The sequence below is a fragment of the Periplaneta americana genome, chromosome 16 (assembly GCF_040183065.1).
Source record: "Periplaneta americana isolate PAMFEO1 chromosome 16, P.americana_PAMFEO1_priV1, whole genome shotgun sequence".
Lineage (NCBI taxonomy): Eukaryota > Metazoa > Arthropoda > Insecta > Blattodea > Blattidae > Periplaneta > Periplaneta americana.
In genome coordinates, this window is record NC_091132.1 from 148,324,675 (window position 1) to 148,351,274 (window position 26,600).

Below are 26,600 nucleotides of genomic sequence, written 5' to 3' on the forward strand. Positions count from 1 at the left end.
ATACACGTACAATGAAACCAAACCAAGATACCTGAACATGGAATACTGTATTTTCTTACTACCAAATACGAAACAGATTGTAACTAATTTTGTATTGTACCTTGTTGTCACCAGTGATGACAATGACACGGATACCAGCAGCACGGCACCTCTGGATTGAATCAAACACTTCCTTGCGAGGGGGATCCAGCATTCCCACAACACCAACGAAAGTCAGGTTCACTTCATATGTGTAGAACTTCGAAGAGTCACCCAGATCCATATCCTCAGGCTTTATTGGGTTGTCAGCAGTTGCAAGAGCCAAGCATCGAAGAGTGTCACGGCCAGTACCGTACTGCCTTGTGAGGTCCAGGATACGGTTCTTCAGAGTTGCACTCAAAGGCACCTACACATATACAACAGTTAGTGAAATATCAGAGTTAATGGAAACCGAAAAATAAAACTCTTTAAATCCGCAATATAGTCATTGCAAGACCTTTTTCCTTATCATTTTTACCAGATTGAAAAAAAAGTTTCGATCATTAAGAACTTGGGGGGGGGAAAAAATTCTCTAAATAAATCAATCATTTTTACCAGACTGAAAAAAAAAAAAAAAAAAAAAGTTCGATCATTAAGAACTTGGAAAAAAAAAATTCTCTAAATAAATCTAACGCGCTAGATATTGTTTGATACTTCAATACTAACTTTGGAGAATATTAACACATCAGTATTGAAATCAATGCATATTGTATATGAATGTTAGATCTCAGAAGCCTTTAAAAACTATCTTTCTCGTGTACCGTCCTCCAAAACACTGTTCTGTTCTGCTGTGAGTGTGTTATTCTGCTTGTGATTGGTTCTCGCAAAGGACAGGAATTAGTGGATGAATAAGAATGCAGCTTCATGTAGACGTGGTGAGGCACTGGGAATCATGTGGCAGCAAGGCAGTAGCATTGCCAAGTCATTCAGTTTAAAAAAAATTTGTATTTGACGTGTTGAATGGAAATGCATTTATTTTTACATTAGTCGAGATTTAAAAAAAAATTATTTAAAAACGATTTTTAACATAAAATGAGAGTTTCACAGCAAAGAGAATAACATTAAATCAAATACAAAATACAGTAATCATATGTAATAATTACTGAGACCATGAAATTTCAAAGTTAAATGCAGAAAAACATTACATGAAGGTCACCCAAAATCGGGGTTCTACTGTATAACTTTTAACGCTGACTAAACTGGCAGAAATTCGTGAAAAAATCATTTGCAAAAATCAGGTTCCCTATTGATAGCATACAATTTGAAACAAGGACTTACCTTTTGGGTTCCAACGCGAGCATGAGTGCAGCGATCCAGCACACCCTCAGGTGCTCCCTTGACAAACAGCTTGGGTCCATTGCCAAGACGGGTTGGCTTAAGGGGCACACAGTAAGAAGACATGGATTTGCGATCTCGAGAGAACTCAAGAGTGAATTCCTTCTTCCACTTGGTCTCCATGTCTTGCCTCACAGCAATAGCTGAAGCACGGCGGTCCAAACCCTGCTTGGACACACTGTAAGGGTTGATCTTCTCAGACAGCACAATCAAAGCAGTTTCAGTGGCCTCTCCGACCTTTTCAAAAGCCTGCTTGAATTCATTGAAGTCAATTGCAGAGTCATTGCACATGATACCAATGGTTCCAATTTCATGAAGACCTTCATAGTCTGCACCCTTAATCTTCTGGCCACGGAGGAAAACATCACCAATAGGTTCATAAGTTGAACCAGTGATTTCAAATTCATGGAATGAGCTGTCATTGCCATCGATTTTCTCGAAGATGAACATTCTGTGAATAAATAGCCAACATAATACTAGAATACGTGATCTTATTTGGCATTTGTACATTGAACTGAAACTTGAGTAAATGTGTTAATACCTCAGTGCACAAATCACATGGTTCACTTTACTTATTTGCTTCTATGTAATGCTTTCAATCAAATTTGTAAAAGTCTAACTTATCCTTAATATGTACCTACCGGCTAACAGACATCTGATTTGTGGTCAGTGTTCCAGTCTTATCAGAGCAGATGACGGATGTGCAACCCAGAGTCTCTACTGAGGGCAGGGAACGCACAATGGCATTCTTCTTAGCCATACGCCTTGTACCCAGAGCCAGACAGGTGGTGATGACAGCTGGCAAACCCTCAGGGATGGCAGCTACAGCCAGAGCCACAGCAATCTTGAAGTAGTACACCGCACCCTGTGGGTAATAAGTTAGCATGACTAAATATTCAGATTTAAAGTTCATAATATTTCATTATTATATAGCCTACATTTCTATTATTTATTTGTTCTTTTTGTCTTGTTTCATTTTGCATGCGAGTACAGTTTCACTGGTAAATGTATTATCATGCAAATGCGAAATAATTTCACTTTTACAAAGAATTTGTATAAAATTTATACATATATGTACGTAAAAACTTTACTTATACGTTTCCCACTTATGTTTTTTTCTGAAGTCCCAGCAAAATTTTTATACTTTCCACGTTAATTTATTTCAGTTATACGTTTTTCACACTTATACAATCGTATTTTAACCCCGAGAGGTGCAAAATTTCATTTATATGTTCTAATTAAATTTTGCTCGAAATTAGGTTTGCCGTGAAAATGTAAGAATGCGAAAATACCGTATTTACGCCATTGAATATAATATGCACGCCAATTTTTATCCTAAAGTCCATAAAAAAAACTGGCAAATATAATATGCACCTGTGCTAAAAAAAAACATTCAAGATTAAAATTATATTATCAAGACAGGTTACAAAGGCATCCTTACCTCTAGATATACTTCACATTCATCCTCATTTGCAGTATCAGAACTGGAACTTCCGGTCAACAGGTCTGGGTTGGCGTCAGAACGTTGACAATAACTAACGTTATGCTACTCTTTCGTCAGTAATTATTGCTAAATTCTTTTGGTTTAATTAAAGACGCGCAATTGTTGAGAGCTGTATTCATAAAATCTCATAATTAAAAAAAAAATGTTCTTAAGTATTCTAATAGTTATAAATATTATTTTCAGTTGTGATTGTTGCTAAAAATGGACAAAAAATTATTAATGAAAAGTGCGCAAAATACAAGAAAACACGAACTTGGACTAGCCCTTTCTGTCAGTTGTTTCCCACCAAATCTCGTAACATAAATAAAGCCATCAGTTTTGATTTATTCGAGACTGAGTGCAAATATAATATGCACTCCGATTTTCAAAACATCTTAACACTCATCCAAACTGAAAATTTTTTGACAGTAGATTCAACCCAATATGACGAGAAGATTGCTGATTGGTTTTTGAAATCCAGTGAGTGGAAGAAAGAGAAGTGTTTTTGTACCTGACTTTTTCCTTTTTGTAAAATAATCATACTCGTATGTTATTAATTATTATTAATGCTATTTCAGATGTAATTAAATGCCATCTCAGTTATACGTTTTTTCACACCCTTTTTTCTTCACCCCTTAAAACGTATACCTACATTAAGTTTTACTGTATATGAATAATATTCTGCAGAAAGGAACCATTCTTCACAGCTACTACATCAAATCATTGAGAGGAATGATTACTACTACTAGATTGTTGGTTCTTTTACATGTAGAATCTCATCCATATCTTAACCAGCTTATAACACAAATTATGAGTTTTTGGCTAACTCACTTTGGAAAAAAAGCTCTTTAATAAAGATTCTGAACAAATGTTACACAACTAACCTTAATCCAGGAACCACCATGGGCTGGGTCATTGAAATGTCCAATATTAATGGCCCACACAGCAACGCAAATAACAGAGATCACTTTGGACAGCTGCTCACCAAACTCATCAAGTTTCTGTTGCAGGGGTGTCTTGATTTCCTCAGTCTCACTCATTTCAGTTCGGATCTTGCCTGCGTAATAATAAACGTGAAATATGAGATATAACTTAGCAACATAAAGCTTATTACTATGTTCATTCTTTCTTAACATACATTTATTATAAATATATACAGTATCTATTTTTTTGTTCAATGCCATTAACTTGCCATTAGTCACCCTGACTCTATGAGTAGGATCATAGATATCACTACTGCAGAGAAGCATAGACTACTTTGTTCCCCAGAGACTATCCAGAATGCACTACAGGTGATGGATCTACAGTACACTTGTAATGATTGATGATGAATAAATGATGGAATGTCACACAGAAACTGGAGTACCTGAAGAAAGCCCCTGTATTGCCTGGATCATGGGTTTGACAAACACAGGTTATAAATACACGATGGAATGGGATTTAAATTTGGGCTCTCCAGCTTCTAAGTCCAGTGCACGAGCACTGAGACACCATGGCAACTTAACATTATTTAGCAAGTTTCAATTCGTTTTTAATTATGTTTGTGAATAGATTAAAAAAATGCCTGCTTTATTAAATACAGATAGCATAGTTATTTCGTAGTTTTTCATAATCTGTATGTAGATTATTAAATTTTACAATAATTTCACTCCTTTATGTAATGTATGTGAGTCTTTACATAGTCCAAAAATGATAAAATATATTTTTAAATGCAATGAATTTCAGTAACCACATTTTGGTACTTTTAGAAAAGGCTAAATAACAAAAACTAATTATTATACACCGTGTCCTGCTTAGAGGGATCAAGAAATAAATGCTCACCACTTAAAACCAGATAGAGATATCGTTGAGATTTACATTTGACAAAATAGAGAAAATGACCACGTTTACACAACAAACTCTGAAAACAGCTGCATGCGTAACTTTCGTTTGTTTGTTGCTAAAACAAGCCTGACGCAATTTTGTAGGAGAACACGCCATGGTCAACATGTGGACATCACAACAGAAAGTTCAGTGTGTGCTATCACTAGCAGAAGAAAAATCTGTTACGCAAGTACAACGCCATGTTCGTCATACATGAATAGGTGGATCGGAAGACGAGGACCAACTGCCTGGCCAACCAGGTCACCCGATCTGACCCCCTTGGACTTTTTTTCTGAGACTTTGTGAAGGATGCTGTGTACCAAAGAGGCAGAACTAACACTTTGAAGGAACTGAAACAATGCATCATAAATGCAGTTGCGCTAGTGACTTCACAAATCCCACAGAAGTGGCAGGAGGTTGAACACCATCGTTTAGATGTCTGCAGGGCAACTCAAGGCGCACACATCGAGTTGCATTGAGCATTCTCTGAAACTCGGAGAGTTTTTACATCAAGTTATGTAAAAAGTTATGTTAATAAACCATTATTTACACTTGAAATGATCACTTATTTCTCGATCCCTCTAAGCGGGACATGGTGTATTACAGGCCAAAATTATACTGCTTATGTAAAGTTAAAACTATGGTGCAAGGTTTTGAACATTTGCACCAAGTCATATATACAAATACATTCAATGTTTTGGAGCTACATACTGACTTGGGGGAAGAGACAGCAACCTATCTGTTGGATCCAGTCATGAATAGTAGCTGTTGATAACACATCCACCAGATAGGTTGCCTCTTCCCCTTACTTCCCTGATGATGGAGCCGACACAGCCCTGAAACATTGGATTTCTTTTCATCTATGACAAAATGCAAATATCTAGAAATCTTGCATCACACTGAACATTGTAAAAGTATCAAATCAAACTTAAAGATAAACAGCGTAAATCTATATTGTCAGCAAATAGTAACAATATTATTTGTTCTGTCTCTAATAATTCTGCCTAACACATCTCATAAATAAAGCAGAATAATGATTTAACAAAACTAACTTTTGTAATGTAAATTTAATGTAAATTTTACACAATAACTACTAACTCGTAACATACTGTGGAGATATTAAAGATGTACATTTTGTTTTAAATTATTTAAGAATTACTGCTTGTTTACTGAAATACTGCATTTTCTCAACTGATTTACTTATTTTTTTTTTATTTTAGTAGGTTATTTTATGATGCTTTATCAACATATTAGGTTATTTAGAGTCTGAATGGGATGAAGGTGATATTGCTGGTGAAATGAATCCGGGGTCCAGCACCGAAAGTTACCCAGCATTTACTCATATTGGGTTGAGGGAAAACCCCAGAAAAAACCTCAATCAGGTAACTTGCCCCGACCGGGAATAGAACCCAGGCCACCTGATTTTGCCCCAGAAAAAACCTCAACCAGGTAACTTGCCCCGACCGGGAATAGAACCCAGGCCACCTCATTTTGCGGCCAGACGCGCTAACCATTACTCCACAGGTGTGGACTTCTCAACTGATACTTTATGTTAATTTATACATTGTTTTAAACACTTTGTTTAAAACGTTTTGTTTTAAACATCCCAACCCTGCTCCAATTGTATCAAGACAAACAGCCAACCCAACATGCTCGCATGTCAGGGATCCTAAACATATGCAAATACTCAGATACTCTGTCTAGTAACAGTTGTTATTCGAGTGTCTCTGCTACAGTTTCTGCTTAGTCGTCTCTTATTGTTTGGTTCAGTCTTCAGAGTCTGACAAAGCGATTCACACAAAATTACCATAGCCACTTTGTAGCTGTAGGTCATTCATTAAGGAGCTATGCTATACAGCGTATTCCCAATTCTCACCGGTCCGGTGGCATCAATGACGTCACGTTGCAACGAACATATGGAACAAAACTGCTGGAAGGATAGATGGCTGTCATGGCGACTGTATTAGTTGTTGTCTGTGCGACACTAGCAAAATTTTGCGAAATTTCCGTACTGCCATCTCGTTCAAAGGAAAGAGAGCATAAGCAATTTATTTCTTGAACCAGTAATAATAACTGGTCTGTTGATATGTTCGCTCTTAAGCCATTAACATATTGTTTTTACGTTGTGCTCATTACAAACAATACAGCAGAACTAAAGCAGAACACACCGCCATGACACAACAGTGCACGATGTCATTCATCTGCTAATTCCTGCTCTATACAAGAAGCAATCAGATTCACTGATGGAGACTGCCACCACCTCTGCAAGCTGATGACACCAGTGGAGCATCAGTGACTCCATCGGTGAAATTTGGAACACCGTGATGCCATCAGATTGTTCAGCGCTGAGATTCGGAATACACTCATAGCTTTCAAGATGGCACTGAGCAAGAGAACTTCTCATTCTCTATCTTTTCTTACGGAGTATCACTTTTTCCTCTCTTCACAAAAGTAAGCTGCCTGCAGGAATAACAAATACAGAAGCTGAAAAGGTCGTGTATTCGTCCATCGTGCATGGAATAGATTGTTTTGTATGGTGCTATATGACTTAACTTCCTGCAATCCCGATATGTTGAAGAGGCCAAATGTTTCATGATAAATTAACATTCAAATATACTAACTTGTCAGTCCCAACAATACTGGCCAACATGTCACAAGATAAACCCACTTAGGGATAATAATATCTAAATAGATTTTTCGAAGCATTCGGATACTTTCTTCAGAAAATCAAACCCCCACAGAAAAATTTTCTCTGAATGCTAATGTAAGTGTAAATATATAACAAAAATTATTATTATTATTATTATTATTATTATTATTATTATTATTACCAATGGCAGTATTCAGACCAGTTCCAATCACAACACCACGAGCCTTGCCAGCAGCAACATTGGTACCAGAGAAAAGAATATTCTTCTTGTCCTAAAACATGACGAGAAAAAATAGGATCAGCCTATCATATAATAATCATAAAGTAAATAAGTGTATACCACAATATGCAGATACAACATGTGAACAGTACAGGATAAATCAAATAACATAGGCTAAGTAAATGACATAATGTTTGTAAAGGAAACTATTTACAATGATTTCAGGAGTATGAAAAGTCTATTTTTTTAAATAGCAACTGGTAATTTGTCAATATGCAGTCATACCTGGTTCACAGCTCGTGGGTCAGGGATAGCGTCAGTATGCTTGATCACTGATACAGACTCTCCTGTCAGAATGGACTGATCAATTCTCAAGGTGGTGGAAAATATCTTAACAAGACGGATGTCAGCAGGGATCTTGTCACCCACTGAAAAATAACAACAATTACACAATTAGACGCACATGCGCATAAGCTCACCAACATCTCCATCTCCTGGATACTAAAGAAAGACATGATCGACTGTTCACATCAATGAGGTTAAGATGAAAAGTGACAGTGCAGACGAATAATAAAACTAGAGTTTTAATTCAAATTTTCGTCAAAAAGAAAGAGAAAGGAAATTATTTGAGTATTGAAATAATTAATTACAATTTCAACATGCAACTTTGATTAAAAGTATAATAAATAACGTACATAAATTAATAATTAAAAAAGAACTATTTTTAGATGAGAGTCCCCCAGTACACGACATTGAATTAGCGGAATTCTTGTCTTCCATATTTTTTGTCATCTTTTTATAGAAAATTATCGAAATTCTATTTACTGCAATTAGAATGAGCTGCGAAACGATAATAATTAAGCATTTTGTTCTTAGCAAGGATGATCACAGTTATAGGATCTCTGGATTTAGTACATAACGATCCGTGAAAGCGTTCCAACAGCATCCACTTCAGTTTCAATCCCATTGCAGATGCTCAACTAGCGCATGCGCATAAGATGGTACAGGAACCATACATGAACTGATCCATGAACTGCTTGTTGGAACAAACCTTTTATTGTTACTCTTTGCAAACTGTTCTGTATAGTTTTAAATACGATGAACAAGTATGAAACGTAAATAAATCTAAACTAAGTTTTGCAATCTAAAATTGCGAGCATCATGCTTGATGTAAGTAACTTTTCAATACAATGTGTCATGTCTCACCAGACACTTCAACCAAGTCACCAGGGACAATCTCCTTGGCACGGATTTTCTGGACACCAGACTTGTCACCTCTGACAACTTTGCCCATTTCAGGTTCATACTCTTTCAATGCTTCAATGGCTGACTCTGCATTACGCTCCTAAAACAATTACAAACAAAATAAGAGTTCAAAAAATGAATTGGCATAAGTAACATAAATTGAATAATATAGACCGAAAAGTTTTAAAGTCTCAAAACATTGCTCAGCTGGTCGGCAGACTCAGCCCCACGCAGTTGGTCTTGAGTGAGATTTCATTAGCGAGTACAGCAGCATTATGGAATTATGAGATGTTCACTGTGTTGTATATTCATCTTGAACATGTACATTATGCATAAACATGTGTGGCAGAACAAAAGTATTTGAATGTAAATTTCCTGGTAGCCGAGGACATCTTCATTTCCTTTTTTGGTCAATCACAGAAATTGTCTTATTGAACTTATCCACTAATTTTAACACTGCTTTTCGTGTTGAAACTGTGCTGCCCATATATTTACGTTTAAATGTTTGTCTTGTTCTGATACACAATCTTCTGCACATGATGTACGTCTTCAAGATGAATATACGATGATGCAGTAAATATATCACAACTGACTGCAGGCAGGAAGAATGCCATGATTTCATGGAACTTGTTCTGTCTTATATGCCTTCTTACTCGGAAAGCGCTATAGTTTTCCTCTACATTGAGAAAGACAAAGCATTTTTGCTTAAAAACGTATATGTAAAATAAATTTACTATCTAAAGTTTTAATGGATTCACTATTAATTAAATTGTTTTATGGAAAACATATTATTATTGTGGAAGTCCAAGATGCTTTCCTTACAGTGACTTTTAATGTGCGCAGGTATTGGCGAAGTTCGTGAATTATTGACAATTATGTAACTAAAAACTTGACACTAATCAAAAGAACTTACCTGCCATACACCGACGATGGCATTAGCAATAAGGATAAGCAAGATAACGAAAGGTTCAACAAATGCGGTGAGCTGGTCATCATGTTCTTCAAACAAGGCAAGGACCTGGAACAAAAAAGGGAGATCTGTATAAATCGAAATGTAATGGTAATCCAAAACATCATAATTTCCTCATTGTTGCAGTTTACACTAATATCAACACACATACTACGTATAGGAATATTTCAAATTTGTATGATCAAGTTTAACAGTCTGCTAGTAATACAGCAATGAATATTCTGCAACAAAGAAACTAAATTTTCTCTCATGGGATCCAAATCACGAAAAACTAAAATAACACAAGACAGATTAAATTATTTTAGTTCTCTCCGAAACATCCTAATATACCGAATCACAGTCCTTCAGAGTTTAATTACTACAAAATAAGACTAGAGATTTGTTTCTCTCTAGTGTTTGTGACTGTAGTTGAACTATTATTCCTTTCATTTAGTGGTACTATTATAGAATATAATTATAATGATTTTGGCTTAGTTTTTAGGATGGTATGTTTCATTAAGTTACATTAAATAAAAAATAACCGCTACATCAATTATGTAATAGGTAAGTTCTATAAACCCTTTTAAATGTGCTCGAGAGATCTGCTTTTGCACTTTTGTGTAGGTGTAGTTCAGTGACGTGGCGTGACTATTTCGAAACTGTAAGCATTTCTAGTAATAACCTCAACCTCGACCCATTCCTCCCCACCAACTTCAACTGCCTTATTCAATCATTTCATAATAATTTTAGTGATGTTCTTCAGTAACGCGCAATACTGTACTCTGAGTATATTTATGTAAGTTAACATCTGCATTTACCTGAAAGTAGACTGTAAAGTCGCGATGTGTAGTTTTCACAATCAGCTGACATCGAATCACACAAGTGGAAGAGCAATTATTACACAAAACACACAAATTTCTCAGTTCGGGAATTTACCTGACCCTTCAGCCTTCACTGCAGTCAGTTTCATAAATAATTTTACACTCTTACCACGAAATTTAAAGCAATAAAAATGTACGAACGAAAGCTCATTTTCTCCCAAAAACACGTCACGTCAATAAGACGATTCATAACGTATCTATTGTGTCTTACAAGTTCATTATGTTTATCTTCATTTGAAATTATTCACTCAACAAATTTCTATTCTTGTTTTGTCAAATTTCTTTAAAGCAACATGGGAAACCACGTGGATCTGAGACAATTCATGTCGTTTTCGAAGGTTGTGAATATTATTTAAGTCGGTAACTCCGAGAGAAGTTTTATATGATATTCATATTGAATTTGGTATTCCCAAGAAACCAGTTCGATTAATTAAAATCTGTCTGTATAGATCAATTTCTGTAGGATGCTTTTCCAATTCACTGCGGGATAAAGCAAGGAGATGCACTATCACCTTTATTTTTTAACTCCGCTCTAGAGTATGCCATTAGGAAAGTCCAGGATAACAAAGAGGGTTTGGAATTAAATGGATTACATCAGCTGCTTGTCTATGCGGATGACGTGAATATGTTAGGAGAAAATCCACAAACTATTAAGGAAAACACGCGAATTTTACTAGAAGCAAGTAAAGAGATAGGTTTGAAAATAAATCCCGAAAAGAAAAGTATATGATTATGTCTCGTGACCAGAGTATTGTACGAAATGAAAATACAAAATTGGAAATTTATCCTTTGAAGAGGAGGAAGAATTCAAATATCTTGGAGCAACAGTAACAAATATAAATGATACTCGGGAGGAAATTAAACACAGAATAAATATGGGAAATGCCTGTTATTATTCGGCTGAGAAGCTTTTGTCATGTAGTCTCCTGTCAAAAAATCTGAAAGTTAGAATTTATAAAACAGTTATATTACCGGTTGTTCTGTATGGTTGTGAAACTTGGACTCTCACTTTGAGAGAGGAACAGAGGTTAAAGGTGTTTGAAAATAAGGTGCTTAGAGAAATATTTGGGGCTAAGAGGGATGAAGTGACAGGAGAATGGAGAAAGTTACACAATGCAGAATTGCACGCATTCTATTCTTCACCTGACATAATTAGGAACATTAAATCCAGACATTTAAGATGGGCAGGACATGTAGCATGTATGGGCGAATCCAGAAATGCATATAGAGTGTTAGTTGGAAGACTGGAGGGAAAAAGACCTTTAGGGAGACCAAGACGTAAATGGGAGGATAATATTAAACTGGATTTGAGGGAAGTGGAATATGATTGTAGAGACTGGATTAATCTTGCTCAGGATAGGGACCGATGGCGGGCTTATGTGAGAGCGGTGGGTTCCTTAAAAGCCGTAAGTACACAGTGCATGTAGATGTCTGATCTTGCCTCTAAGCCCGTGTGATGCGGATGGGTATTCCTTCATTAATCATTTGGGACAATATGATCCTCATTTTTTTATACATACAAAATGCCAAAATAATTTATTTTGTAAATAACAGCAAACATACTGGTACCTACAAAATATTGCAATTGTAAATTTGTAATAGTAATTAATGTATCACGGTCTGGTGGATGCTGACTACCAGACTTTTTATATCAATTATTGTATAATTTTTATGTATCTCAACAATGTATAGCCTACATTAAAAGCAAGACATTTATATCTTGATACTTTTTCAATAAAGTGAAGCATATGAAAAAAAAAACGTGGATGGGTGGGAAATGTTCAATGTCTGATATCAGGAAACATGACTAGCTGCAGAGCCTTGCTTACAACTGGAAATACTATACTTGTGTTCTGTCTAATCCGCTAGCTTAAAATTCTTTCAATTTAAAATAAAAATGTACATTAAATTGAGCTCTGCTAGATGAATTAAATTATTTTAATGTGATTTTTATCTGCAATGGACGCCACACTCCTAGTGTAGTTGACTGCTTTGGGAACCATTACTACACACCAAATTGGCCTTGGTGTCTTGTTTCCATTGCAGATATGTCCTGATGGCATCTTTTCTCATGTTCATAACTTTACATAACCGAGATTAGGTGAAAAGAAGTCAAGCTGGGAAATTGGGTATGCAAAGAGGACAACTTCAAGAACATACGACAACCTAGATTCTGCTGATATGGTCTAAGCATTTTGTATGCACTACCTCAGTGTAGTTAACACCTACGTATTCCCTTGAAGCTCTTTTACCACTAAAACGAATGTGTCCCAAGCTTCCATCTCAAGAGGATTGAGTTTAGATCTAAATATAGTATCATACATCAACTGTTGTATCTATAATTCAATAAAAATTCCTACTTTCAATTTTGCATCACTTTTCACTGAATCTAACTTCTCCTGCAGATACTTAAAACCATCATTACCATGATTCATAGCCACTATAAATTTCATCAAATCAAGTTTAATGTGAAGAGGGCCAAAATAATTAAAATAATAAAAAAAAAATATATAATAGCTATAACGAAAGATAGATTCTCTTGCTTGTAAGAGAGACAGATCTTCTGTGCGTCAATGAGTACCCTGTGTTTCACATTGTGTTTCCTAACAGTATACTCAGTTCTTAGAGGTCCGTGTTGAATTTTAAAATGAAAGCTATCATCACAGCTATTCCATAAGCATAAAAATCACTTTTCTGGTGTGTGTGTGTGTGTGTGTACTATAACTACAGACCGAGAAGAAATGCACAAATGAGTAGTTCAGCACTATCACTTACATCAGAAGGCAAAAGAAAGTTAGTACCAAAACACAGATTTTCAGGTTATGGTTGATTCATATAAAGAATTTTCTGCTTGTTTTGATGTTGGTACTTCCGCATTGCAGGAATAGATAGCTGAATATATATTTCGATATTCGAAAGAAATAAGTCATAAAGCTGTATGTAAAGTGAAACATTCATATCACCATATCTCCAAATGGAGATTTTGGATTTACTTCCTACTGACTTCTGTGGTAAGATCAGGAGAATCTCCATGTATTTGCAAGACTCTTTCAACCCAAAAGCGATTTTCAGCTTATGGTTGATTCATATAGAGAATTTTCTGCTTGTTTTGATGTCAGTACTCCTGCATTGCAGGAATAGGTAGCTGAGAATATATTTCGATATTCGAAGGAAATAATCATAAAGCTGTATGTAAAGTGGAATATTCATACCACCATATCTCCAAATGGAGATTTTGGACTTACTTCCTTCTGGCTTCTGTGGTAAGATCAGGAGGATCTCCATGCATTTGCAAGTCTCTTTCAACCCAAAAGCATGATTTACGAGGATGTTTCTCATTACCAATGTGTAACACAGCACCTTCACGCAAGTTTTAAAGAGTCTATAAATATGGTACCTATTCTTTCGATTCTTTATAAATTTTATTTCTGCGCATTTGTATTGTTCCTACATCTACAGAATAACACACTCCTATTTCAGTGGAGAACGAAGGTGGAATTGAACGTAAATTGGTCAATTGGCCTTTTTCATAAAAAAAAAATATAAAATTATTTTTTGTGTTCCAGTGCAATAATACATAAAGAATTCCAGAAAATACCTACTTGAGAAGTGTGTACAGTATATATAAAAATTGTGACATGATTGAAAAAGAAAAAGAATTTCAGATATGAAATCAAGACACTCAATTTAGGTTGGTATTACTCGACCAAGGCAAGTGGAGCAGTGGGCATAATGTGAACTATCGTGATGCAGTATTATGAATGCAGGAGCAGTAGCGCCACGGCTCTGGGCTGCAGGGCTCCACTGGCATTGGTCGAGTAATACCGGTACATATACAGTATTTTCCTCTGAGTAGCAATGCCATTGTTTACCAGTACTATACACAATACATATAAAGTTAATTCCTTCAATTATCTTGGTTAAATCGTTAACAACTCAAGGGAGGATGAAATAAAACAGAGAAATGCTCTAAGCAACAAGTAAATTAATCCCCAACCACACCAATATAAAATATGCTTGACAGTAATAAGACCAGTCATAATCTGTAATTTCGAAACATGTATAGCTACATCAAATAATTTAATGACCAAAAATCAATGCTATTTGGAAAGATAATATTAAGTAGAATATTTGGACAAACTAAAGAAATAAATGGCTTCTGGAGAATTAAAACTAAATATAATAATTTGAAATAAAAACATAATGAACTTGAAATCCCAAAGACTAAGCACCATAGCAATCAAGGGAAAAGAATAGACTTCTGACGACTCTAGTAATGCACGTGGGTAGTACAGGGCCAGAATATGAAGTTGCAACTAGCAGCACATCTCCACCACTGACACTGATGGCAGACAGGCAGTTGGCTGGCAGGGAGGTGAAGGGATAGGCAGATATTATGTTCATTACTGAATGTGGAAGGAAGGATCTATGTGGCAATGCTGTCCATCTTCACTTTGTGTGTGGTGCCAGTGATCCCAATGGCTGAGGAATCCGAAGAGTGGGTGGGAGTTCAAAAATACACTTTACAGACTTGTCTGTCAGAAGTAACTTTTTTGGTGGGAAATATAAGAAAGGGCATGGAAGTTAAGAACTGGAAAATGAGTATCAAAAAGAAGAAAAGATAAAGAGATACTGTTGAGAAGGTCCAAACTTCTATTTAAAAAGTTGTACCGGTAGCGCTTTAAAAAAGGAACATAGAAAAAGATAGATAAATGAAGAAAGAAATGACAACTGATACTTACGAATGAGATGATAGCTGCTAACAATAAGATCTTCACTAACAGATCGTCGAATTGTTCCAAAACCAACTGCCATATTGACTTGCCTGTAACAAAAGATAAGACAATTAAATAATGAAATTACAATTTTATAAAGTAGTATTAAGTTTGCTATACTGTCAATATGTTTTGAAATTATATGTTCAGGGCATTGCAGCGTGACATTATTCAATAACTCTATATTATATGAGATCGTGGATATTCCTCTACAAGGGTCAGAAAAGAGACTATACTAGGTTAGTATGCTTATTAATGAGCATGAGTAGGCTCCTTCACTAATCACGGGATATTTATGGAAGCCGAATCGTCCTCGTTGATATGGTAATTACCAGGGAAAGGATTTATATGTAAATACATATTTACTTATAAAGCTAATATAATTTATATTTTGCATTATCTTTATGTTTCACAATGTGTAGGGTTGAAAAATCCTACTTTTATTTTCCATATTTTTCCATATTTTAGAGTTTAGTACATATTTTCGTTAATTTCCATATATTTTCCATATTTCATATAAAACGGTCCATATTATATTAGGTTTAACAATAAAACAAAACAAAATTCCATTAACTTTTAAAAATACATTTCAACAATAGAGATTTAAACACATGTTCAGTAGTCCCTTTAACATCAGAGTTATTTGAAAATTAGCAGTCCTATCAACAATGGGAAAGTAAGTTACAAAACTGTATTAATTTAATTTAAAATTTTTAACAGACTTCAGTTGTGCAGCTCAACAGTTAAATGCCAGTCAGAGTACACATAGGTTCAGTTTTGTAAATCATACTATAAAGACGGTAAATATGCCAAAAGTACGTCATTCAGTCAATTTAAAATCAAAACTAACAAGTTACATTTCAGAATTTAAAGAAGATGGTTTATCAACTGACAATAAAATATTATTTTGTAATTTGTGTCAGTGTGCAGTATCATCTACACAAAAGTTCCTGGTGCAACAACACATTACAACTAGTAAACATCAGGCCAACAAACAACTAAATTCCAAGCAGAGACAATTGTTTTTAACACAACCAACAACATCGAATGTAAGATCTGAGTTTAACATCGACCTGTGCCGTTCTCTCATCTCTGCTGATATTCCTCTCTACAAACTAAAGAATAAGGTCTTCAGGGAATTCCTTGAAAAATATACTCAACATACAATCCCGGATGAGTCAACACTTAGGAAGACGTATGCTCCATCCATCTACGATGAGACAATACAGAAGATAAGAGATGAAATTAAAGATAGTTCAATTTGGGTTTCCATTGATGAGACTCCCGACAAAGAAGGTAGACTTGTTGGTAATGTAGTTATCGGTTTGTTAAGTGAACAATATTCTGAACGAATTCTTTTACATTGTGATGTTCTAGAAAAGTGCAATAACAAAACTATAGTTAAACTGTTCAACGAAGCTATGGGTATCCTGTGGCCAAAGGGTATTATGTACGATAATGTGTTATTCTTTATTAGCGATGCTGCCCCTTATATGGTCAAAGCTGGACAAGCATTATCTGTTGTATATCCTAAATTGACTCATTTTACTTGTGTGGCGCATGCATTTCATCGTGTGGCAGAAGTGGTCAGAGACAATTTCCCTAAAGTAGATTTGTTGATTTCATCAGTGAAAAAAGTATTTCTCAAAGCTCCCAGTAGAGTTAACGTGTTGAAAGAAATGTACCCTGAAATTCCATTGCCACCAAAGCCAATTTTAACTAGATGGGGTACATGGCTAGAAGCAGTTGAATATTATGCCGAACATATAGACTCTATTAACAATGTTCTCCTTGCATTGGACTCTGAAGATGCAGTCTCAATTGATACTGCGAAAACAGTTACCTGTGACATAAGTGTGAAGAATGACTTAGCTCACATTCAGCATACATTTTCATGCATCATAAAAACGCTCAAAAGTCTCCAAAATAGGCACCTTTCACTATCTGAAAGTTTTGAAATTATAAATAGTACTGTGGAACAACTGAATCGTGGTAGAGGTAAAGTTGCAGATGCAGTAAGAGCTAAGGTGGACACTGTACTTTCAAAAAACCCTGGATATGAAGAACTACAAAAGGTTGTTGCTGTGATGAGTGGTGAATCAACAGTGAAGATTAACTTGGACTTATCCCCAGCAGACATTGTGAAATTGAATTATGTACCAGTTACTTCTTGTGACGTCGAACGCTCTTTTAGTCAGTATAAATCTATCCTCAGAGACAATAGAAGAAGATTCACTTTTCAGCACTTGAAAGAAATGTTTGTAACCTATTGTTATGGTAACAGACAATAAAAATTGTGTTTTGTTGAAACTACATTGGAAGATAAGGTACGTCCATTATATTTTTTGTTTAGTTTGATTAAAATGTACCAATATTTAACGTACATAGTCATTTTTTTATAATTTTAAGTCCATATTTAATTCCATATTTTGGTAAAAATCCATATTTAATTCCATATTTTGGTAAAAATAACTACATATATATTTACATATTTCATATATTTTTAGTCCATATAAATCCGTTCCCTGGTAATTACCATGTTGGCCACTGGATCAGAGGTTTGCAAAAGGTTCAAACCCAGCCAAGGCATGGATTTTAAAGATCTAGTAACTGATCAACCTTGTCTTCTGAATCCTATTCTTGTGTAGTTAAAAAGTATTTTGAAAATTCTATCATCTCTCATACTCAATAAGTGTTTGTACCAATTTTGTCCTTGTATTTCTATTTTATAAGCCAATTTTAAAATGTTTAATTGTTCTCTTATCTCTATACTTCTTTTCTGATCCATAACAGTATAGCCCGCAGTTGATTCTCAGGAATCTTATCTCTATGCTTCTTTCTTTCTCCTATCTGTTTGGATCAGAGTCCTATTTTCACTACCATATATTATCATAGGAAGTGCCATAACCTTATAGAACTTAAGTTGAGCATCTAGTTGCATTTAGTTTCTTAGGTTTTTCTTATGGTTCCACACACATTCTTTGAAACTTCTGCAATTTCATAGTTATGTCTTCCTTTTGGCAGTATGATTTATATTAAAGCCTAAAGTCTATAAATAAGTCAAGGATTTTACGGCTCAATAATAGGGTATTGTTCTTTTTTAACTATTTTCCATCTGAGATGACTTCTTCCTTGGACTGCCATTACTTTTATTTTTTTCTAATTGATATGCAGCTCTTTGGAGAATATCTTCTGATGTACTAAAAACTTCCTGGCCATTAGCATAGAAAATGGTGATTGAAAATACATAATTTATTTTAAAATCCTTGACTAAAACATCTTACCATTTCCTAATACCATGGTTAATATAAATGTTAAACAATGCTGGAGATAGTGGGCATCCTTGTCTAACACCTTGGTTCGTACAAGAGAAAAAAATACTAATACATTTACATCCACTTTCTTCTACATTAAAAAAAAAAAAAAAGCGCAGGTAACTCGCAAACTCATTGTCGCATGAAGTGAACTGAATGAACTCTTTCTAGAAAATATTACAGGCTTGTCCCAATTCTTTCTCACCTATACTATAAAAAGATAAATCGCATAATGAATGTCTATATTTAGAAACATTACATTTTCGTAAACGTTGATTTGTATATTAATTTGCAAATAAAGCTATTACAACTCCTCAGAATTAACCTATGTTTTCTTCATAAGCTTACCTAATGCTAGAGAGAGAGAGAGAGAGAGACAGAGGAGAGGAGAGGGAACAGTGCCCTCCTACACTATGTGATCAAAAGTATCCGGACACTTCGCAAAACGTGTTATCACAGAAGGTGACACAGTAGTCAGCAGACATCAGACAGCTGTCAGCAGACAGCATAATGAGATGGTCTGAGCAACTCACGGACTTTCAACGTAGTCAGGTGGTTAGGTGGTACTTGCGTAAGAAGTCTGTGCACGAGATTTCCACTCTCCTAAGCATCCCTAGGTCCAGTGCTAGTGATGTTATACTGAAGTGGAAACGTGAAGGGATGTGTACAACCAAAAACCATGCAGGCCGACCACCGGGTAACTTCCAGAGACCGTCGAGTGTTGAAGAGAGTTGTACAGTGTAATCGTCAATCATCCATTACCATGATGACAGGAATTTCGAACTGCATCAGGATCTTCAAGCACCATGTCTGTTCTTTAATAGAAAATATTATATGATACGTAATAAACTCTATTGATAAATTCATTGTGACTTATTTTATTATGTTTATATGCAAATAAACTATTCCTCTTCTGTTGGAAATTTCTGACGAAGCAAGATAGAGACTTAGGCCGGGTGCACACAGAATCAGACGCGGCGCGACGCTACGTTTTGCTTTACAACGCCTGGCGACAGCTTAAAACGGTCTGCTCGCGACAACTGATTTGGTGGCTGTGTGGGTTTGGAAAACTGGCCTAGGCTAGAAAATGGCGTCAATAATAGAGGACTGTCTATATGAAAAATTCTATTGTATTTGCTTATTATTTCCCAAGGATGCAAGCTCCTAAAAATCTATACGATTGAAAGAGTCTTAAAATTAAAATGTACTGCACAAACGCCATTTTTTATGTTATGACTACTTCACAACTCACAATAAAGAAAAATAATATATTAAATCAATAATGAGTGATAGTTTAGAGCAGAGAATTAGTCTTACTACAAATTACACTGGTCAACAGTCATTTTGCGCCAGACATAAAACTAACAAATTCTTACTAATTTCGACCTCCTGAATTAAAAAATAACAAGCAAAAATGTTCCATCACTTCGGGTTTTCGAGATGCACAATATAATTAATTTTCTATGCATTTTATTTAAAAATCGCCGTATTTCGTGTGTAACTATTTGTTTTACAAATGTGAAGACCCATTATGTGAAAACAATATTAGTATAACTAGGGCACCATTTAGAAGCACTTGTAGAAAGGGAAATTATTTTATTGCCCTTCTACGAGTCTATTTCGAGGGAGTGAAACAGGTTCGCGGCATAAATTCACTTGAGTTTACCTGATTTTACTTGAGATGTGCATTTCTTTCACGGTGAGCTTAATTACATTACTGTAGTTTATATTTTGCAATATATCACCATGTCAAAACCACTTCTAGAAACGTAAATTGTTTTATTGGCCTTTTCGGTTCCATTTGGAGGGGAAGAAACAGGTTCGCTGTATGAAAACGCTTCAGTTTACCAGGATATTTCTGTGGTGTTAGTATTTTGTGTAGGACGTGTAGGCTATTTCTTTAAAGTGTGCTTTAATGATAATATTCAAAGTACGAATGGTTTATATGTGCGAATTTGAAGGTTGTAGCATTGCTTTTTGGAATGCAATTAGGTTACACAAAATTTTGCTGCTTTCTGTACGATATTTTATTTTTATTTTATTTTATTGGGTTATTTTACGACGCTTTTTCACCATCTAGGTTATTTAGCGTCTGAATGAAATGAAGGTGATAATGCCGGTGAAATGAGTCCGGAGTCCAGCACCGAAAGTTACCCAGCATTTTCTCGTATTGGGTTGAGGGAAACCCCAGGAAAAAACCTCAACCCGGCAACTTGCCCCAACCGGGATTCGAACCCGAGCCACCTGGTTTCGCGGCCAGACGCGCTGACCGTTACTCCACAGGTGTGGACTCGCGCTCGAGATAAACATTATAAAATAAAACGACAATCACTAGAGCCAAAGAAGAAAAATATTATACATCAACCCCTCGTACCTCAAAGCGAAGTAATTTTACCCCTTTTACACAATAAGTTAGGGTTAATGAAGAATTTTGTTAAAGGAATAAATTATAAAACTGAAGCATTTCAAAATATCCAGGAAAATTTCCTGCTATTAATAATCCGTGGCGCTACACCCCGTGAAGAGCCCAGACCGACCAGCCGGCTGCTGGCCTCACGTCCACATGCCAAAACAGAGGTGGACGATCATCCAACTAGAATGGAGGTATTGTGTGGTTAGTACAAAGATCTCCCCAGTCGTTATATCTGGCTTTCGCAACCGGCTTTCGCTACCTATCGCAGTTCCCCAAGTGCATCACGATGCTAGGTGGGCATCGGTCCCATACACTGGCCGAAATTTCATGAGAAAATTTCTTCCCCCATGAGGACTCGGACCAGCGCGCATTCCTTAACGTTTCCTGCTATTAGTGATTCAAAAATAAAAGAGGGAGTTCTCAATGGACCACAAATTAGAGAAATAATGGACAATCACTTCGAATCTTTGCTGGAAGAAAAAGAGACAGCCGTCTGGATTGCATTCAAGGAGGTTGAATTAATTTTCTGGATAACTGTAGAAGTGAGAACTATGAAGAACTAGTGAAAAATTTACTGTTGGCGTATTAAACTAGGGGTTGTAAAATTTCCCTGAAAATTCATTCCTTCACTCACATCTTGACTTTTTTTTTCCCCGAGAATTGTGCGATTTTAGTGATGAGCATGATGAACGCTTCTATCAAGAAATTTCAACTATGGAAAAAAGATACCAAGGACAATGGAGTACCAATATGCTAGCAGACTATTGTTGGACTTTAGCTCGTGATGTACCTGATGCCCAGTGTAAAAGAAAATGCAGAAAAAGAAAGCTGTAATCTTCTGAACAGTGAATATTTAGCCTTATGGTCATTATACAAAACAATATCTTGAATAGATATAAATTCCAAAATTTCTCAAAAACCGTAACCAACAACTGTTTTTATTGTCATATTCGTATTCAGGAGGCTCAAATTATATAGAAAACGTATATCACATTCCTAGCGCAAAAAAAAAAGTTAACATTTGTTACGCAGTGTTATTATTATAAATTATTATTCACCTGGTGCTTTCATCTCATTTGCAATTTTTCACATATTTTCAGAAACCACATTATTCTCGTGATACTGTTTCAAAGATTGTACAGAATGTATCTTTCCTGTACTAAATCAACTAATTTATCCGCATCGAGCTCCATTATGAATAATGTGCCCTACACAACAATAGTATTTTTTTTGTAGATAATGAAAGCGTGCAATCATAGCCACTACTAACGCATGCGCAGTACACTGCAGCTATCAGTCTCCTCGCGACGAACTTCTAGCAGTCATTCGATGTCGTCTCTTCGTGTCGCCTCGTGCTCGCGACCGTCGCGCCGCGTCTGATTCTGTGTGCACCACATCATAAGAAATCAATGGGAGACAAGTACCACGAGACAAAATGTCGCGCCGCGCCGCGTCTGATTCTGTGTGCACCCGGCCTTATAAATGAAACTACGTTTCATATCAGTCAGACCTTAGCTCCTTAGTGTAACAAGTTTTCTTCCAGTATTTACATTTAATAGGCCTAACAATAAATTGTGGAATATCACACAATATTGTCACATTCTCGGTTCTGATATAGGGCAACCAAGTAACATCATTTGGGGCAACGGACTAAGTTCATATTTCTGTTACTAGATGGTGTAACACATTAATAATGCCTCGCTATCTTGTGGACGGGCTGAATACTTCGTAATGACGTTACTATAACTACGAGTAGTTTCTTTTGCAGACATTAGATCCAGGCAAAAGTAACAGTGTAACAGCGAGTAGCTAGTTATTTCGTGTCCAAATTATTTTTGTAACCGTTACAATTAATTAACCGTGACAAAGTAACACTACGTTATTTTTCGCCCATCCCTAGTTTGACGACAACGTCGCACTAATGGACTGATCTGTGCAGGGTCCTGATTTGTATCCGACAGAACAACTCTGGGATATTTTGAAACGCCAATATCGTGCTAGACCACATCGACCTACATCGATATAGGTCTCGCAAGCAGGAATTACCGACGGTAGGAATGCGAACGAAACAATGCGATAAAAAAGAGCAGGCGACAGGAAAGGTCACGAGATTGTGTGAATAATATTCAAGAATACAGTCTGAAGAAAAACGACATCGATACAGTGTTGCCAACTGGACGGAAATTCCGTCAAAACTGACGGAATTTCAATGTAACGGACGGGAAAAGAATGGCTTTGACGGGTGACGGATTTTATGACGGAAATTACGATTTGCATCGTCTTTTGTCTTTTTAGCTGCTGTCATTATAATTGCTTAATTTTTGAGGGAACGCAGACCAACCCAGCACATCAACTGCAGAAATAGAGGCAGATTATGTGGATGAATTATTATTTCAATCAAGATTGGCAAATAAGTTGTGTTAAAATTTGCTTTTTATTTGTATATAGATATAGTAGGTATTTTTTTCTATTTTGACGGATTCTGACGGATTTTCAGGTGTTAGACTGACGGGGATATAATTTAAGTGTTGGCAACTCTGCATCGATAGAATCAGTCTTGCGTAGTGATAGTTACATTACGGGTTTAGTTTCAGTTCCACTGCATGTGAATACGTGTTTTCTTTCAAGTGCGTTTATTTTATTATACGTATGTAGTGATTGAGCGTTCCTCTCGCAGAGTATCATTCTTTTATTTGTAAACGTATGTTGCGCGTTTCATTCACTTCAGATTTTTCTTTTGCTACGCTCTTTATTTCCACAAGCGATGTCCTCATCTGTTCATCTTCTTGGAAGAGGCAGCATCTTCCATCGGCCCGTGTTCTCTCTCCCTCGGCGTGCCTACATACACACGTCAAAATAGACAGTAACGCCACCACTGTTTTTCGTTAATCGTTCATTGCGCGACCTATAAAGGCTGGTTCACAATAAACCGGGAACGAAACCGTTTTTCGTTCTCGTTCTCGGTTCCGTTCCCGGTTTATTGTGAACCAGCCTTAACTGTTCTCATTTTGGCGCTCATGGAGGAATGGGCTGCCATTCCCCATGAAACCTTTCGCCGCCTGGTTGAGAGTATGGCCATGGATAAATATATAATTTATCCATGGTATGGCTGCGAGAGTGAAGGCTGTCACGAAGGCTAAGGTTGGGCCAACACCGTATTGACTGCGAGTGTTCCCAATGAAGGGCTGCCCAAACTTGTACTTCACTTTGAGGTGGGTGTCCGGATACTTTTGATCACATAGATGTCTTCGTATCTCCGCCTATAATGTAAAGGAAATGGGAACTGCAAAGTCAAATGCCTATATTGCTATATATCACTTATTGCAATGCAAATCTCTTGCAACGATTGTGTCATAGTTTATTCAAGGACGGGACTGTTTCCCCATTCCTGCCACGACCTTGACCCGTTTACTCGAGTGAAATGTAGACGAGAAGCAATAATATGTGCAGAAATGTCTACTTCCTTACGCACGTGCGGTGTAAATGAAAGGAAAATTGGTTTATGCAAACAATTCACTACGACAGGCCGAAAAAAAGCTTATGTTTACTGCACTCCATTTATTCCAAATTGCTGTTCAATAATCTCTGTTGTGGCATAATGTATAGGCCAAATGAGAATGTGAGTCATTTATTAAGAAGCACGCCTCCCGCATAAATACTGTATCACTTCAATATCGACTCTACGACACTATTAATTTATATAACTGAGACTTTTATAACGAATAAGAATGAAATTTTAATGGAAATGGCATACGTATATTTATTCCCGAATGTGTGTTAAAGATGCACTACAGGACATAGGTTACAAAAACTTACTCAAGAGAGAATGAATTTTTCAACGCTTTCTGAAATGAATAAGCAGCTCCATTTATAAGCCATGATCTCGAATTTCCCACATTCTGCCTGCCCAGTACAACTAAATAAAAATTATGGTTTATTTAATTTAATGAGAAAGTGAGTCATTTATTAAGGAGCTCGCCGCCCGCATAAATACTGTATTATATACACACTTGAATATACAACAATTAATTTAGACTTCTGAGACTCTTTTATAAAGCGTAAGAATGAAAATATATTAATGGAAATTGCGTACGTACATTTATTCTCGATGCATTACAGGGCATAAATTACAAAAACTTACTCGATAATGACTTTTTCAACGCTTTCTGAAATGAATAAGCAGCTCCATTTACTCGTATATCATGATCTCATTTCCCACATTTCTGCCTGCCCCAGTAGTTTTCACGTTTTATGCAACTAAATAAAAATTATGGTTTATTTAACGAGGCTCGCAACTGCAGAGGTATTCAGCGTCGCTGGTGTGCCGGAATTTTGTCCCGCAGGAGTTCTTTCACGTGTCAGTAAATTCAAGGAAAATAGAATAGAAGATAGCGGCCACGTGAAACATCCACACTGCTCGTGACGTCATCTGCAGTCAAGACTGAGACTTGTAACATACCTCGTACTATGGAAAGCAATGCACCGAAGATATTTATGGCACTCATAAAAAGACCATTGTGATTCCAAACAATTTTTCAATATTGTGGGCTTTTTAGAGATTGTGGAGCATTGTTAAAATTATCGTTTCTTTACAATGGGGATATGAAAATAATACAGAATGACTCTCTAAGAAGAATATTATGTTATTGTGCTCACATATAGTTGGCGATTTTCTTAATTTTCTTCGCTGTTTTAAGGCAGTTGTAGACGATTTACTTTTCTGCCCTTGTCGCGTTTGTTGAGAGCTTACATGATGATCGAGTAGTGGAGTATCATTCAATAACAAATGGATCTATAGGCCTACTAGAGATCTTTTCGTTCACTATATTACCTTACGTTTGTGCTACTTTTTGAACTTGTTTAATGTAGTCCTGAAAACACGTTTCTAATTTGTAAACCACACCCAACAGAAGGATGAATATTTCTCCGTGAAACACACTGTAACCAAATCGGATTTCTTGCTTTCACAGTTTGTTTTCTTCACTATAGAAGAGTTTTTTTGCAGTACACACAGATATTTCTTCTTCAATCGGTATGAAAGATAACCGCCTAACATTTCAATCCATTCCCTTTTTTCATAATCATTTACTTTAAGACTTCGATGTAACTGTCATTGCTAACTCCGCCCTATGTTTAAAATCTTCTGATATTGCTGAACTAACACTTTCTTCAGTTTCCGAAACAAATCCAGTGTGTAGTAAATGATTCATTACACAAACACCTCAGATTCTACGTCCAGATGTCACAGCTCTTACGAAAGAAAGAAAATGGGTAGTGATATTGTTTTGTTATGACCCAACAAGCGACTGTTTCTATGTTCGTAGTTTGACGGGGAAATGGAAGGAGCCAATTAATTATATGTTTGATTGCACTATCACGCCTTCATTATTAAAAAGATAATAATCACTGTTCAAGCCTCTGGTTTTAAAGTACATGCATTCGTCAGTGACATGG

At 36.1% G+C, this 26,600-nt stretch overlaps 1 protein-coding gene across 4 annotated transcripts in view; it reads right to left on the reverse strand.

The window, feature by feature from the left end:
* SERCA (ATPase sarcoplasmic/endoplasmic reticulum Ca2+ transporting SERCA) overlaps positions 1 to 26,600 on the reverse strand; it is a 131,708-nt gene that overhangs the window by 34,150 nt on the left and 70,958 nt on the right. For all 4 annotated transcript variants that reach the window (XR_011329806.1, XM_069813139.1, XM_069813138.1 and 1 more), the window contains exons 4-12: positions 15,387 to 15,469; positions 9,728 to 9,832; positions 8,776 to 8,914; positions 7,855 to 7,997; positions 7,531 to 7,621; positions 3,721 to 3,893; positions 1,995 to 2,218; positions 1,297 to 1,804; positions 101 to 385 (exon numbers count right to left, since the gene is read on the reverse strand). Coding sequence is in view for 3 of the 4 variants with exons in the window: in XM_069813139.1 (XP_069669240.1) it covers positions 101 to 385; positions 1,297 to 1,804; positions 1,995 to 2,218; positions 3,721 to 3,893; positions 7,531 to 7,621; positions 7,855 to 7,997; positions 8,776 to 8,914; positions 9,728 to 9,832; positions 15,387 to 15,469 (1,751 nt within the window). In the remaining variant the exon portion in view is untranslated. The remainder of the gene's footprint in view (positions 1 to 100; positions 386 to 1,296; positions 1,805 to 1,994; positions 2,219 to 3,720; positions 3,894 to 7,530; positions 7,622 to 7,854; positions 7,998 to 8,775; positions 8,915 to 9,727; positions 9,833 to 15,386; positions 15,470 to 26,600) is intronic.